The sequence below is a fragment of the Rhyacophila brunnea genome, unplaced genomic scaffold (genome assembly GCF_057557595.1).
Source record: "Rhyacophila brunnea isolate RB1 unplaced genomic scaffold, BYU_Rbru_1.0 scaffold_5, whole genome shotgun sequence".
NCBI lineage: Eukaryota > Metazoa > Arthropoda > Insecta > Trichoptera > Rhyacophilidae > Rhyacophila > Rhyacophila brunnea.
Window position 1 is genome coordinate 33,059,642 of NW_028233170.1, and position 16,816 is coordinate 33,076,457.

Below are 16,816 nucleotides of genomic sequence, written 5' to 3' on the forward strand. Positions count from 1 at the left end.
AGCTTTTCCGATTTTAATCTTTAGTTTTATAATAATGGCTGCACTGACAAAATATGTAATAGTGTAATATTGGCAGAGTTGTTATTAATCAGCTGTTATCTCAATTTCATCTGTCAGTTTTATTATTATGTTATTATCACGTCAGTGTCAGTAGATAATTGTATTTCATAACACGCGTAGCAACTATATTATTTAGACGTATTGAGCTTAGCTACTAAATATTATACGGTGTTTATTTTCTTACTTGTTCACTCATTGTAGAATTAAATTTGACTCATTTCAGCAGGCTTGACCATGTCTGCTAAAAGACAGCTTCTTTTGCTATCATCGTCGGCTCCTCATGGATACACGTATTTAAATTATGCTCGAGATGATATCCAAGATCTTTTGCAAAGGTAATGTAGTGAAATTTCATTTAATATACTTGTTGAAATGCCAGTACAGTATTGAGTTACTAACGATTGTATCCATCATTAATATCACCAAACGGTTATTTTTTCCCTTCTAAATAATCGTGAATAGCAGGCATTCCTTTATTTAGTTGTTATTCAAGACGTCCAGATCTTTTACAATTTTTGGGTCTTGTGACTAGTTGTACGCCGTCGCGTGCTGCCAACCGAATTTAGTACATTTTGGTCAGCGTACTATTAAAAGTATAGTACATCAAAGATACTAATTTTGAACAAAATGGAATTAATTGAATTCGCCGGTTAGCATTTTTCGGTCGTAAGGTCTAAATCAGGGGGCAAACTTTTTGGATGGAGGGCCAAATTCTAGAATTCAAAATGAGCGGCGGGCCGCAAGTAAAATACTGTTTTTAGATATACACTATTTATTATGACGAAAAATAAACATTACAAAAAAAATTATGAGAAGAATGAAACTGTTGTACATTTTTAAACATTTTTTTAAATTCAGGTGTTAATTTTGTAGTTGATATTCTCAAAACTGCTTGTAAATGGGCATCGGAGATATTTGATCGTAAAGAATTTTTATTGAGGTTCATGATCGAAAACTTTTGTTCACATATATAGGTTGATCCAAAAATAATGAACATTTTTCTTGCATAATCTTGAACTTGGTCGAATTTGTCTGAATTAAGGGCATTGAAAAATTTGGAGATTTCTTCACGACGATGCAATTCTCTTAAATCGGTGTCACACTGCAGATCAATATCAAGTTATAGCTCTGTTGGTACACTATCAATATATATTGAAAATGGATCGCGTACTATTGCTAAACTTGTCTCAATTTTTCGGAAGTCACCAAATCTTTGTGAAAAATCGTCATTCAGAGCTTTGATAATTTTACCATATTCTTAAAATTTATATTCTGATATATTCAGCAACTTCAAAGTTGGAAAGTGGTCGACGTTGTTATTCGATATTTGTCGAAGGAATAACTAGAGTTTTAATTGAAATCCATTCAAACTTTTTACCATATCATGGGCATATATTTTTTTTCCTTGCAACGCGGAGTTAGAAGTATTTAAATGTGTCGCGATGTTCAACGTGGAAAATAGTGGTTACATAGTGTGAGACGAGACGTAAGGTAGACGTACTGAGATTATACATTTACGAAACAACAAATTCTTCAAATTTTAATCTATTGTCAATATTTTTTAAAAAATTATAAAAAAGTTATTCGTAATCAGAAGTACAATTAATGATGGCGGGCCTCATAAAAATACCCGGTGGGCTACATGCGGCCCGCGGGCCGCAGTTTGCCCACCCCTGGTCTAAATAAAGAAGGGCATCGGAATTTCTTGAGTTCTCCGTTATGTTTATGTGACAAACAAAAAACTTACGTTTTCATCACGTCCTATAATTTTTGCTGAAATACTATAATTTCTTGGACCGCGTACTATAATTCGATGACAAAAAGATAGCAAAATTCAATAATGGCGACTGACAGCTAAAGATGGCGTACAACTAGTCACAACCACCCAATTTTTTACTAATTTCAGAAACAATGTGACTGACCTCTTGTTCATACCTTATGCACTCCGCGATCATGATAAATACACCACTAAAGTACAAAATGTCGTCGAAGAATGGGGATTCAAAGTGCGGGGTATTCACAAATTTCCAAATCCCGCAGAAGCTGTAAAGTCCGCCCAGGCTCTTTTCATAGGCGGTGGAAATACATTTCAATTACTAAAAGGTCTGTACGATAATAATCTATTGGAACCGATTCGGAAACGAGTGTTAGAAGACGGTATCCCCTACATGGGCAGCAGTGCTGGTACCAACGTTTCCACGATGAGTATTTGCACAACTAATGACATGCCGATTGTTTATCCACCGAGCTTTGATGCACTAGGATTGGTGCCTTTCAATATCAACCCTCATTATATAGATACTGATGTCAATGATAAACATCAGGGTGAAACTAGAGAAGAGAGAATTATGCAATATCAGGAAATTCCGGGTGCCAATACAGTACTTGCATTAAGGGAAGGTGCTACATTACAAGTGAAGGGAGACAAAGCTGTTTTGAAGGGGGTGGCTACGGGACGACTTTTCATGGCGTAAGTACAATTATTATAATTTGTGCAATTGACATACGTATCAGTGTGTGAAAGGGAGATATATCTAAAATCACCCTCTTTTCTGGAGAGAAAAAAGAAGATTGAGTTTTTGCACAACTCTATGGGTTTCTGTGTGACATAAAGATAAATTATTTACTAATTCTGAGGTGTCGATTCGACGCATTCTTTTTATCATTCATGGTTATTTTGTCACATATGTATTGTTCAATTTTTAGGATTCATATCCCTTTTACTTTCGCGCAGATATATTACGTAACAGAAAGATGAAATTAAGATAAGATAAATTTTATTAAAACCAATACTTATTAGAAACATACACAAGAATTATCTTATCAAGTTTATTTTGATGTTTACGACTTTGAAACCTTGTATTGATTACAACATTTTAATAACAATGCGGTTACAATTCGTATGATTAAAAATTAATTATTGTTTATAGTTTTAATTATTGTGGTTGATATTTTATTTATGTGTGCCCGGATCCAGACCATTGAAAATATTTGATAAATGAAACAGTTGTTTTGCATAAAACAAGATTGTTAAAACAACCCCCCATGGGAACTTTGCTGAACGTGGAGGACCATTTTTTGGGTTTAGGGTAAAATGCTAATTTATATACTACTATCGATATCATAATGAATGTTCGTTAGAGTGCTTATTTCTGAAGCCATGCGTTCGATCTCAGGACTGGCAAAAATGCATATTATTTTTTTGCGTTTGATCCAGTGCAAGGACCCAATAGTCGAATGACTAACAACCATTGCTCTTAAAAGTCTGTTAATATTATAACTTCCACTCTGTGTAGTCTCATATACTCCGCTAAGAGATGATAATTGTTTTTTTTTTACTATAGTAATGTTTGTGTTTAATTTCAGCGGAAAATCTCCAGTGGAACTTGAGATTGGCACCGACTTGTCATATTTGTTCTAACTTCATTGACTGCAAATAAAATAAGGCATACTTTTTGAGGACATAATATGTATATAATGGTATCGAGTATTTTTTTGGAGTCATTAATGATATTTTTGTACGCGTTTTTATTATAATTCTTTACAAACTTAATAAAAGATTATTATTATCAACAAAAATTGAACTTGTATTCTTAAAAATGTAGCAATTCAAAATATTACGCCCTCTTCAATTAATCGTGTGGACAAATTAAACGTATTAGTTTCCATTGATGTCATGGATTTGGAAAAAAAAGATTATTTTAAAAGATTACTAAATAGTTATAAGTATTTTATGGGGGAGACTGATTTATAGTGACAACAAAGACGGTAAATGCTATTTATTGATTAATTCATACAATTAATTCTAAGTCGTGACATACCATTCAAAAACATAAAAAATTATACACTTAATTACATTACATTCTCCTTCTGCATCTAGACAATTTATACAAAGAGTTATATGCTATAAAACGAAACTACAACACAATGCAGACAATAAACATCCAAGTTGAATAGACACATGTCATAATCTAATTAAACGTAAAATTGATCATTCATCAGTTTGTTTATGCATACAAGAACTCATAATGATAATATTATATTATACCTGTTTAATTCATAAAATATCCTAGATGAACAATATAATCTAAAAAAAACAAGTTTCTCTAAAACATTGTAAACATAATGATATTATTTAATTATTTAACTAGATTCAATCTAATGTAACACGGCTTAGCTGATACATAAGGTTATCATTACTTGAAAAATGTCTACGTTCCCAAAGGGATTTTGGGTTGTGTGGTGAAACATTTTCTATCACTTTACTGTCAGGAGGTTTTCTGAATTAGCTTTTGCGCCATGGCAAACAGCTGCGGGTCGGGTGGATGAATCTCGTGGGGGGACTCGTTGATTGGAAGATTGCAGAGGTGTCGCCGTAGAGCCAGATCTTGTCTAGCACAGAGAGCCCGTGTAAATCCGGTGCCCGTGCCAAAAAGAGACAGACGCTGCCGCTTTCTTCTTTCAATCGCCACCTGGAGATAAACGGAAGATATGTGAATATTTTCTTCTAAGTCTTCATTTCTTATAACGTCACTGTTCTGGCAGAAGACACTAATTCGAAAAAATAACATATTGAGTTAGTTATACCAAAATGTTCCTTATTTCAAACTTTACCGTCTGGAAACCTTCTTAATAAATAAACAGTATTTATTTTAAAGTCAACCTTTTTACGATTACTTAATAAACTCACATGATAGACCATTTCAAACATTTTAACAACTTCAAAGTCAAGTTACTCAAAACTAGTATTCTCCAGTTAGTGTGTTCTGCCAGAACAGAGACGATAAAACCATGTGTCGAAGTTCTTTCTCCTTAAATTTTCATAGTTTTAACATGTATGTAGTAGTGTAACAAAATTAACATAATTTATATACCGCATCAAGATAAACGCATAAAAACGCAGTCCTGAAGACTAATGTTTTCCGAATTATCGATATTATATTCATGCAATTTTATTACAAACCAAATTTCTATAAACATAATTCTATTTATCTTTACAAACTGTGTTGGTCTTTGTACCGAGTTTGTATGTAAGACCCAAAATTATGCCAAAATGTATTTACATTGAACTATGACAATATTATTACATACATATTAAAGTGCCAATAGGTTTCCACTGCCTCCTTAAATTGGGCCAAGCAAGGCGAATATACGCTGTCACCATTGTGTAGAGAGCGACATTTGCATTGTGTGGTTCATGACCGGTAAATGTTTCCTGTACTTCAATTCAGTGTCGGTGTTTCAACACATTCGCTTTGCTTGGCCCATTGTGAAGAAGAAGCATTACGATCATTAATTTTGCAAATACAAAATAATGTTCATGATAAAATACTTCAATGCTTTATTTTTCATATAGTGTGTCATATACAATTGAAAACAGAAAAAACTGTTGTCCAGATTATTTTGTATACAAAAGATTTAAGAATATAACATTTTTTGTATATAGAATAGATAATTATGAAAAATCAAATAGCATAGTTATTATTGGCAAGGACAGTTGCATCGGTAGTTTTATTGGTTGAGAGTACTCCTCACAGTTGTGTACTTAAGCCAATTTTAATTCTAGAATTTTTCTAAGGTATGTTATTGAGGTTTTTGAAAATTATGTATGTAGTTCACTTACTCGGCAAGAGAATTTCATATAAAATCACATTTCTTTGGCATGACTAACTTTACTAATTGTTAATAATTCATCGAAGGAATAATTTACCTGTATAGACGCAACAGGGTGGCTTAGCTTGAATTCTTCTTCTTTCACATTCACATCACCAGAACTTGTGCCATCTTCTGTCTTGATGACGGTTTTTTTCTCTGAAAATATTTCCTTTATCATAGTTTCCCCAGCCATGTACAAGGAAACTCCAATCCGGGCTAACACCTTTTGAGGTTGCCAGTATTGACGAGCTCCGTTCTGCTCTTTGCTGTCTCCATTCTCTGCCAAACCTTTTTCTTTTTTGCCTTGGACCTCTGCGACCAGACTCGCCCAATCCACTCCCAAAGCATCAACTAAGCCTGGAATAAAAACAACATTATATGATATAACTTTAACTTTAATATATATATTATACAAATATCAGTGGCAAAGTGTGGAGGTAGGCTGTTAAGATCCGACATAAATGGTGCACACTAAACTATGTCAGGCTTACGTATTTGTTTTCATTAGACCAAGACTACAAATTGCAGATATTGTTGGTTAGTTTTTAAAGTCAATTAAAGCCTGTGTAAACTGTAAATCTGTTAATAAAAACCTCCACCCTGTGGAAACCTATATGATTTTCTTAGGATCGGACATATTTTTTTCATACAAAGTATACACACGTGAGAATTTGTTGATATTTCTAATAACATATTGTTCTATCAAGAATCAACGGTGAAAAAAATTAATAATAAAATCTTTTCAGATAAATATAGGTATGCCGTGATGTGAAAACTGCTCATAACTCATTTTTAATCATGAACCCCACAATTTAAGCTTACTATTTTCCTTACCTTTAACCCGTTGGTCCTCCTCGAGCTCTCCATCGGAGATTTCTTCGAAACCCAAATTATCCAAAGTGTCTTCGGGATCAGCCTCATGATTTGGATCAACTTTATTTTCAGCTACCGGTGCGGAAGTATTGTTTTCCTACAAGATTCATTCAGAATCACATTAATACATTTCAAATAATCCAATAGTACATACAGTAAAACCTCGTTAGTAAGAACACTGATAATTCGAAATTCGCCGTAATTCGAAATTTTCCCGAAAAAAAAGTCCCTTGAACATTATTTTCATATAAAACCATACCTTTAATTCGAATTTCGTAATTCGAAATGATTTCAGAGTCCCTGGCATATAAAAATATTCAATAAATCGTAATAAAGTACACTATTTCATGAGCCAGTCATTGAAAATTATGACAGACTTTTCTTAACACATAACAAATTACTTATTTTATGAAGGTAATAAAAATAATCCTGACATTTTATGACCCAATTCGGTAGGCACATCTATGATCAGAAACGAAATTAATGAAAATCATTTTTTTTTTTTAAATTTTAATATTTTTCCCCCATACATTTCGTAATTCGTAATTCGAATTTTTTTTCCATTTTTGGTCCCATGGAATTCGTATTAACGAGGTTTTACTGTATTCAATAAACCGAAAGATGCTAATGTATTATTAATTTACTGCAATAGTTGATACCATGACAACACATATCATGATTTATTGCGAGAGGCAATGCAAATCACCAACATTATGTATACAATTTAGTTAACATACACAAAATAAAGAGAGTCGAGTCAACATTGTTGGTGAAAAAAAAAACATAAGTCGATCGAAGAACTTGCAATGGGCTATATTCGCTTGAGTAGTTGAAAAATACCTTTATTTATATGATTAGGTATAACGTCAAAGAGATGAATGAAAATCATGGAGTGCTGTTTCTTCGTGTGATGACAATATTAGTGCAGCCAATTTGTGTTTGTGAAATGCGGCAGTTTGGAGAACTAATGCCTCTCAATATTCAAGTCAACACTCATATTGTGAACCTAGTGCCAAGGTCACACCTCAAGTTGTAGTTGTCGATCTCTAGATGTTTTGACTTTATAGAATAACTCACATTTATGTGCGCGATCAAGAAAACAATTTTATTGGATTGGAGTTCAGATTCAGTTGAGGTTCTTATAAATGTCGCCGTAAGTAATATTTGACAAAAAATAATATCATTTATTGGGGGGGTTAGATTGTTTAGATGTCATATTCAGCATCGCGAAAGTTTCACAAGAATAAAATTTTCCCGTGATAAAGTTGTAACTATTTCTTGGTAAGGTAATTAGTGAAAAATGTAATATGACGAAACCAATACAATTCCTATTTAAAATTTTATTGCCCTCCTGTAAAGTTGGAGAATGTCACTTATTAGCAAATTGATATAGGAGGAATTCATTCAAATGCTTTCATTTCTATTTTTACATTGAAGTCAATCAGTCACAACATATAAAAAAAAACATGATAGTATTCACCTGGCATCCGGAAGACATTTCACTTTTTTGACTGGAAGTGTCGACTGAAGTTGATTTCAGAGTAGGCTTTTCAACATCGTGCTCCACCATCTGATGATAAAATAATTATATGTATTCAGATACAATAACATTTCTAGATTATTAAGTATGTTAGTCAAGTTTAAGTTAGCTCTTATATAGATTTATATATGTTAATTTCTACAATATGAATTTAAGGTGTCAAGTGTTAGAATGTCAAGAATATATGGATTAATCACAAGGAATTAGATATGTACAAATAAATCTGTAAGTATGCAATAGGAAAAGAGAGGTAAATAAGTCTTTATTAAAATTGAAAAATGACGTGAGTATGTGAATTTTAAAGCCCACGATAACTGAGCGGGCAACAAAAATCACATGTTGTTTTTCAATGTGTATTCGGACCCAGAGAATGGACCTATTGGGATGAGCAAATGGCTAATATCCATTTCTATTAGAAATACAAATCTGCTAATACAATCTCCACCCCGTTGAGGCCCATATGATCTTCTTAGGATCGGACAAGGTTAAAAAAATGCGATACTAGCCATAATGCGTAATATTATATGAAAGGTATTATATTGATTTTAGACTTATCCACCGTTTCCCTTCGCACACAGAAATACTAAGTGAGAAAACAACAAATATATTTGATTTAACATCAATGCAACATAATTAATATTAGAGTCAGAATAAATACATAGGAATCTATAAGGCAAATACATAATATAATGATGATATTATTATGTTGTACCAGGCAAAGTTTAGTGGTACGACACGCATCTAAGATTTAATAAACTAGTAAATAAATAAATATCTTGTTCACTATTACGAAATGATCTCATGGCATGGCTTCATGCATAGAAAAATCAGTAGGTATGTATTTACATTGTCGAATTTTAATTGCAGTCTGCCACTAAACATTCACTCAGTATTACACGTATACAATAAACATTAATTTAAATATGTAACATGCAACACGGTTCTAACTGAAAATACAGAGACAAAATATAATATTATTATATTGTGTCTAAAAACTTGTAATCCATCTGTTTATCCACAAGTAGCAGTAATACAATAATAGGTAATTATAAGAAAGTTTTGACTTATTTTCATTTAGTTATTTAATCAATTGGCAAGCGCAAAAAAATACAGGTTTTAATGATTTGTTTAGAAGATTGGATGACAAATTCCTAGATACTTTTTATACAGTATAATCGCAGTCTACAAATAACACAAATATACTTACAAAGGAAATATTTTTCATCTACATAATACTTGATAGCAAAATACATATGTATTGAGATTTTGTTTAAGAAGATTGGAATTCAAAGAATATTGAAATTTACCACGGCAGAGGTGATGAATTCTGCAGTAAAGCAGTAAACGCCACCAAACATAACAGTTTTAATGAAAAGAGAAATCTCATTTGATGACATTTAATAATGCTTTAGAATGACATGCTAATTATTAGTTGGGTTATGCCTTTTTACTATAAATAATATTTACAGAGCGAATTCTACAAAAATACTATTTTTTTATAATAAATATTCCCATTGTTTCAATAAGCTAGGATGGTTATTTATAAACCAATAAAATACAAAGTTTGTTATTACTGTTAGAAATAACCAATGTTTGTTTATTTAGATAAAAAAATATAGTGGAATTCATACCACACATACAAATCGAATTATAATGCTTTCATATTAATTAAAATATGACATCAATATTATATTACTTAACCACATAATTTATTAACAATCAGGAATGGTTTTGTACATACATTTTCAATGAAAGCAGATGAAACTGGTCAATCGTTATTAAATTTTGTGGATTATGTATACACATATTGTGCTTTTTTTTAAATTAACATCACATAATTATTTTTACAAAGAATTGACAGTTTAACACCGTTAAAGTGACTATAATCCTTTCATCAATCAATTCCCTGCCACCAAAGTCTGTGGCCTATTCTCATTGGAGAACATAAAAACCAATCTCACGGATCGGATAAAACATGACAACGCCGACTGCATGCAAATCACTACACGACACATGCTCAATACGGAGGCATCTAACAAGGTACAAGAGCCGAATAGTTATTGTAGTTCTTACGGGTTCGTAATCAGGCCTGAAGGGTTGCAGGCCAATCATCCCGTAAGGGTCAAGCGAGTTTTGGGTGTCGGGAGGGGCGCTTGCGGCGACTGGCGGTTCTGTTACATCCAATATTTCCTGCACCAGATTAGGGAAAAGTAAAAACATACAGACCGCCCGCTGCCAACTGACTCCACCGGTTTTTCAAGCGGAGAAGACTTCAGTTCAGCTATGTAAGCAGGTGTTAATAATTTAATTGGCTGTTAGAGTTTATCATTACCGCTATTTATAGTGTTAGCAAAATTTGTGACGACGATCAACTTACATCATCCCTGTTTAGGATTTCATCGGGATCATCACTTATCTCGCTAAGGTCATCGGGGATAGGGTCTTCGGCCTCCGCAGAGGGGTTAGGGGGCTGACCGGAATTAGAATGCGCCGGGCCACCGCTTTGTGGATTCATATTTGGAGCCTTTTTTGAATCGGGCATATCTGGAGGTGCCTCTCTGTTTCCCATGTTCCTCTTATTCATAGAATGCAAATGCTGATTTTGTTCCATTCTTCCATGCTCCATACGTCCTCTATAATTTCCATCATCTAAAAATGCATGATCAGCATATTGAAATTAAATGAACATACCTTTTATGCAAATAATGATATAATGTAATTAAAAGGTATATATCTAAAATGAACTGAGAAAACAGACCATCTACCCATTAGGAGATAGTCTCAGAGGCATGAGAATGAATTTAGTAACTTACTATTGCTACAAGATCATTTACTAAGAGATACAATTAAATCTATTTATTGCTCACCATGCAGGCGATTTCTGGTTGCATTACCACTGTTCGCCGGCTGTCTATGCGAGTGCCATGCCGGGTCTACATCTCGTTCCTTATCAGTCCAATCCATCACCTGCTCATTGAAACAATATTCTGTTATTCATAAGAAAAAAATATTAGACTAGTGAGATGTGATTGATTGATATTAAATTTCATTGACTGTATTCATAAATTAATAGATTCTATTTCACCAAATTACAGCCAAACAGAGTATGTAATGACTACTCTAAAAAGTATTAGAATACCTGATGCTGAGGATCTCTGTGTTGCCAGTGTCTATCTTGGCGATTCCAGTCTCCGTGATAGTCTTCATTATCCCACTCTTTGTGGGGGTGACCATGTTGCCCATGCGTATGATGGATGTACTGTCTTTCTTGATCGACAGAAGTCTCTCTGCCTTCCCAAGAATGATCATCACGTCTTCCGCAATCCCTAGCTCTGCCATCGTCAATGAATCCTAAAAAATCATTTAATAGTTAGAAGAAATTAGTCTACATTTAGAAGCACACATGTAGTATGTATTGTTAGATATAGATTGACACAACTTTGTACATTTATTTACATAAGGTTTCTAAATCTTTAAAGACTTATAAAATGGTATATAGAATTTAATAATGGCATTATAGAGTAAATACTGTAAGTAGAATGAGAGTAGTTGGGTCTCACCTCGATCCACAGCATGGTGATCATCTAAGTGATCATCGTAGACTCTCTCATCAGGATCGACATATCCGCGACTGTGTGACCCTTGAATATCATACGGAGAGTCATAGTGCAAGTCTCGTTCGCGGCCTTGAACGGGGAATGCTCCCGGCGATCGCTCTCTCTCACGATCCAGAGGAACCAGATCGTCATACCTTTCATTGGGTCGGTCGTAGCTTCTGTCCATTGAATGTGCGTGATCATAAGAACGGTCCATGTTACGGTTGTAATCATTGCGGTCCATACTATTACGTCTATCGTTTTGCCTTTTAGGCATTCGGTCAATTCTATCACGGTCGACAGACCTGTCTCCTTTACGCGAGCTGCGTTCCGTGCGGGCTTCTGATCTTTCCCGGTTCGAAGAGATTGCTCTTTCCAGACCGATGTTTCTGTTGGTTGCCGCCAGAGCAGCTAATCTTTCTTCAGGTCTGGGAAGCAGTCTCTCGACAGGTTTATCTGGAGTTGGTTTTTCAAGACCTTTATTTTCATTGACTCGCCTGTCTCTTTCTCTATTAATTCTCTTAGAGTCTTGTTCCCGTTTAGTTTGGTCTTTGAGACGTTCCCTCTCGCGCTGTCTCTCTTGACACCTAGCGAGGGCTTCTTCTCTTTCTTTCTCACGGTGCATTCTCGTGTCGTCTCTTTGGTGATCTCGATCTTTACGGGGTCTATCATGTCTGTCTTTTTCATCGTGTTTATCTTTTCGGCGCTCCAGGGAACGGTCTTTGAGATCTTTATCCTTTCGTTTGTCATCTTTACGATCGTCTCTGGCCGGAGATGCTTTGCTTCGGTGCTTATCAGAATTATTATCGCGGGCGGCTCGTCCTTTGGGTGAGGATCCTCTGCTTCTTGTGGGGCTGTCTTTTCTTCGTGGATCTCTGGGAGGATGTGAACCATGCCTTCTGACAGGAGATCTGGAGCGTCCCTTTGAGCGAGGAGATTTACTTCTTCTTCGTTCTTTTTCTCGTTCTCGTTCCCTATCTTTTTCCCTCTCCTTTTCGCGTTCCCTTTCTTTTTCTTTCAGTCGATCCCTTTCTTTCTCCCTCTCTCTTTCTTTTTCCTTTTCTCTTTCTTTGGCGGAATGCGGTGAAGGACTTCTGTTTTTATCTTTCTTAGTGGGAGATTTTGAATGAGTATTATGTTTGTTAAGAATGTATCCTTTGGGTATGTTCTTATTGTTGATTGGAGGGGTTCCCCCTGCTTTCTTAGAGGGGGACAGAGATTTTTTACTAAGAGCAGTCTTTGCGGTGACTTTCTTTTTTGTTGCTGCCACTTCATGTTTCTTAGTTACTCGGCTGACATCTTTTTTCAGGGAGCTTCTCTTGCAAGAAGCAGACTTGTCTCGTTTGAGGCTTTCAGTTTTTGAGCGTTTCTTTTTAGAAACATGCTCTGACCCAGAGGAAGAGCTTGAATTACGTTTAGATTTTGCTTTACGAACTTTCTTTCTGGAATCCCTGCAGAGAATAAAAGTGTACAGTAATAGTTACTTTTTATTCTAATCTAGACTGATGTCGCGATTGTTTTAAATCGTTCAACATAAAACTTCACAGTGCGTTGGTAATATATTAGACATCAACAAGTTTGCAAATACCTAAAAGTTAAATAAAATAATAGCTGGCCGGTAAAAGAAATGATTTATATCAGTGAGGATACATTAATAACCATTACAAATAAAAAAATTGGGAAGTGTTGCTTATTGTGGATATTTGGTTTTGTTTATATATACATTTTTTAGATGAAATATTGTAGGCCCTCAATCCCTATTATGCCTTATGGATAAAGCAGCCATGATCAAATTTTTGACAACCCACACCCATGGCAATGATAAGCAGATGATATTATGCAACTTGCTAGACGCAATTAAGTAATCATTGTTTGATTGGTCATCTACACCAGTACTTCTCTAACTGGGGGCCGTGGAGCTCCTGCCAGGGAGCCGCGGAATATTTCAGTATTTGAAAAACAAAAATCATAACGTGATCACTGGACGATACCTGATACAAATCAGTCAAAATCTCGAGGTCGAATTTTTCACAATACTTTATCTGATATGGATAAGAATAATTAAGTATAGAACTTAGTAATGAACTTCGCCTCTTACTTCATGACAATAAATCAGATCTTTCTTCCCACTTAGTGATGAAAACTGGATGTGTTTTGCTTGATATTTGGCGGATGAGTAAATGAATTGAATCTTTCGCTTCAGGGAAAAGATATCAACATTTTAATTCTGAATATCAAACTTCAAGCTATCAAAAAAAAACTTTCTTCATGGTCAAAAGGTATTAAGTAATCAAGGATGCACTGACATGTTTTGATGCTTAAATGAGTTTCTTACCACCAATGAAATATCACTCTCGACTTCAATTAAATGTGTTATACTTTTGATCACATTGTCGAATTACAACGATTTTTCAAGATATATTTCCCAAATTTAAATGAATACCAAAAGTAGAATTACATAACACCATTTGTTAAATTCTTAAAATATGATAGATAGATAATTCAAGAAGAATTGGTTGATATTAGATCGGATAATTTCTTTGACGTCGAATTTAAAGAAAGAAGTCTTGCAGAATTTTGGATAAGGCGACAGCAAGAATATCCATCAATTGCAAAAGCAGCATTGTTAATCATAATTCCTTTTGCGACAGCATACCTACCCATGAGAAACAGCATTTTCATCATTACTGGTAATAAAAATAAACACAGGTCGTGTCTTTTAATGGAGACTTTGGAGCAAACTCTGCGAATGAGCATTTCAAACATTGTACCGGATATTGATTAATAATGTCAAAATATGCAATCACTCCCCTCTCATTAAATTGTTTTTGTAGCTGTAATAAATTTGAAGTTTTTTTTGTTCAATTATTTTTGATAAACCTATAATAATAATTAATGTTAAATAAGTACTTTAGGTCACTAAAGACTAAAATTTTTGGGGAGGGGAGCCTTGGATTTATTTTTTCTGATTTTGGGGGCCGTGGTATGAAAAAGTTTGAGAAGCACTGATCTCCACGTGTATCACTGACAACTTGCGACTTGACGTGTTGGACGATGTCTTGATAATTATTATAAATTTTCTGAGTCTTTTAAAGTTACACACTAAAATCAATATTTTTTAAGAATATTAATTGTAAGAAAATGAATGTACCAGAATTGAGGGAACAGCAAGTCTAATTATTATTATTATGTCGATGTTTTCCTGTCGGGGAAGTTTGACGGAGGAACAAACATTATGTAGCTTTACTAAACTGGTTGAGAAACTTTGTTTGGTACAAGTCGGTTATGGGGAAGCCAGGCGGGAACCGCACGGCGCTAATTGTCATAGTCGATTTTGGGCAAAATTCATGAATGAAAACCTATCCTAGCCTAAACTAACCCAACCTAATAAATGATCCAGTATATCGGCTATTTTCAAAATGTGTGCAGCTGGCTTCCCCATAACCAACTTGTGGCAATTGTGCCGCAGAGGTGGTCATGCGCTTTTATAATTTTTTTTTATGAAAACAGTTTATTCCATGTAGACAATTAGCCCTTTTTTCTGTCAGCGCATCGGCTTTTCGATCCAATAATCGTTAATTGAAAATTTGAAATTTTCATACATTTTGATGTCCATTATCACAAACGAAGATTATATGAGGTAATATTAGGTTGGGGTAGGTTAGGTCTAAAAAGAAAGTTGTAAAATCTTATGGCCACCTCTGCAGCACATTTACCCAACATGTACCTTTTGTTCTAATGGGTAGGCACAAATTGTCAGTTTGGGTAACACTGAAAATAACATAAAATGCGTAAATACCTAGGAGAGGATGTGGACGAGCTGCTTCCCCCAGACGTAGAGCTCGAGACGCTTGTGGTACTCGAGCTGCGAGACGACGATGAGCTCGAAGGAACTGTTTTCTTTTTCTCCTTGCGATTTCCAGTGTCCATTTTGAGTTGAATTTCTAATTCTCGCTGAAGCTGCTGACGGCGCTTTTCTAGAACATCGGCGTCGGCATACTCTAAGTCATTTTGATCCCAATTGTCCCATTCTGGCTCAGGGGTGCGACCAGATCTGACGACGACGGTGGAGTGGAGTCGATTTTTAGCATCATCTTTAATTAGGGTCCTCTTGATTTCCGAAGAGTCTTTTATGGCTGCTCGCTGTTTAGAGGGACTGATTAAAGTGTGTGTGGCAGCAAATTTGCAAGTTTTACCATAGGGGCAAGTGCCGTGCTGTGCCCACTGTCTGCAAGATTCACTCGCCTTTTTGGCCGCCGCCGCCTTTTTCGTTCCGAGTCTCTCAAAAACACTAGGTCTATTGGATAAGTCTTTGGCTTTAGGCAATTCAACGGTGATCTTTCTCTTGCCCTGTTTTGACATTATAAACAACGACGTAATTCATGGAAAGTCTCATTGACAATCCTTTTGGTCAAATGATAATAACGCACCCAGCCATTTTTAAAATGTTACCACGGACCATAAACACAAACGTCAATAGATTGGGCTTAGTATTGCCATAACGGATAAATCCGTTATCCTTCGTCATACATAATAATAATATTATTATTATTGTATTAATTAATAATTTTCAGCAGTTTTAAGGTTAGATTAGATTAGGTTAGGTTAGGTTTATCATTCAAGCTCCTAAGTTACCTACCTACATAATTTGTAAAATCTACCAACTTAGTCCAGCGCTCGAAATTTACAACAGTAAAGTTTACGAATTGGAACGCTTGATAATTCTCTGAAAATATTGAAATGTGCTCAATTTTATATTATAATATATTGTATAACAGAACATGAGTTCCCTGATTGCCTACTTTGGATGGATTGATGAAATAACCATCTTTAATAAACGAAGCGTCTAGTTTCAAAAGCCCCTAAAACGACTTTTGACAGTTCTGAGAAAAATGAGAAAAAGTCATATCTATTGAATGCGTGAACTTTATGTATTTATTATTTGATTTATACACTATAAAGAGTATAATATTTAGTATCACTTACTCACTTTTTGCATATTATACTGAGTGAATATATTAAAAATCAAATGATTTTCATTTTAGGGGACTTTGAAACTTAACTACCGCTTTAGGGGCTTTTGAAATAATTA

General features: G+C 34.7%; 2 protein-coding genes across 7 annotated transcripts; one reads left to right on the top strand and one right to left on the bottom strand.

Moving 5' to 3' along the window:
- The first annotated feature begins 36 nt into the window (after nt 1-36).
- On the top strand, nt 37-3,631 carry LOC147066334 (alpha-aspartyl dipeptidase-like). 5 transcript variants are annotated; one of them, XM_085956082.1, is made up of 4 exons: nt 37-112; nt 284-395; nt 1,967-2,530; nt 3,427-3,631. In XM_085956082.1, exons 2-4 carry the CDS (start codon nt 295-297, stop codon nt 3,479-3,481), a joined length of 720 nt encoding a protein of 239 aa, XP_085812208.1. In that variant the 5' UTR covers nt 37-112; nt 284-294; the 3' UTR covers nt 3,482-3,631. The 5 variants fall into 5 exon arrangements, with proteins under 5 accessions (XP_085812208.1, XP_085812206.1, XP_085812209.1 ...); XM_085956080.1 differs by having other exon boundaries at nt 69-140; XM_085956083.1 differs by having other exon boundaries at nt 78-146; nt 287-395.
- LOC147066335 (uncharacterized) lies at nt 3,579-16,186 on the bottom strand. 2 transcript variants are annotated; one of them, XM_085956072.1, is made up of 9 exons: nt 15,524-16,186; nt 11,689-13,175; nt 11,268-11,479; nt 10,996-11,095; nt 10,506-10,777; nt 8,069-8,158; nt 6,550-6,685; nt 5,771-6,072; nt 3,579-4,532 (listed from the first exon to the last, which is right to left on the bottom strand). In XM_085956072.1, exons 1-9 carry the CDS (start codon nt 16,084-16,086, stop codon nt 4,329-4,331), a joined length of 3,366 nt encoding a protein of 1,121 aa, XP_085812198.1. In that variant the 5' UTR covers nt 16,087-16,186; the 3' UTR covers nt 3,579-4,328. The 2 variants fall into 2 exon arrangements, with proteins under 2 accessions (XP_085812198.1, XP_085812199.1); XM_085956073.1 differs by lacking the exons at nt 3,579-4,532; nt 5,771-6,072; nt 6,550-6,685; nt 8,069-8,158 and adding an exon at nt 9,935-10,318.
- Nucleotides 16,187-16,816: the final 630 nt, after the last annotated feature.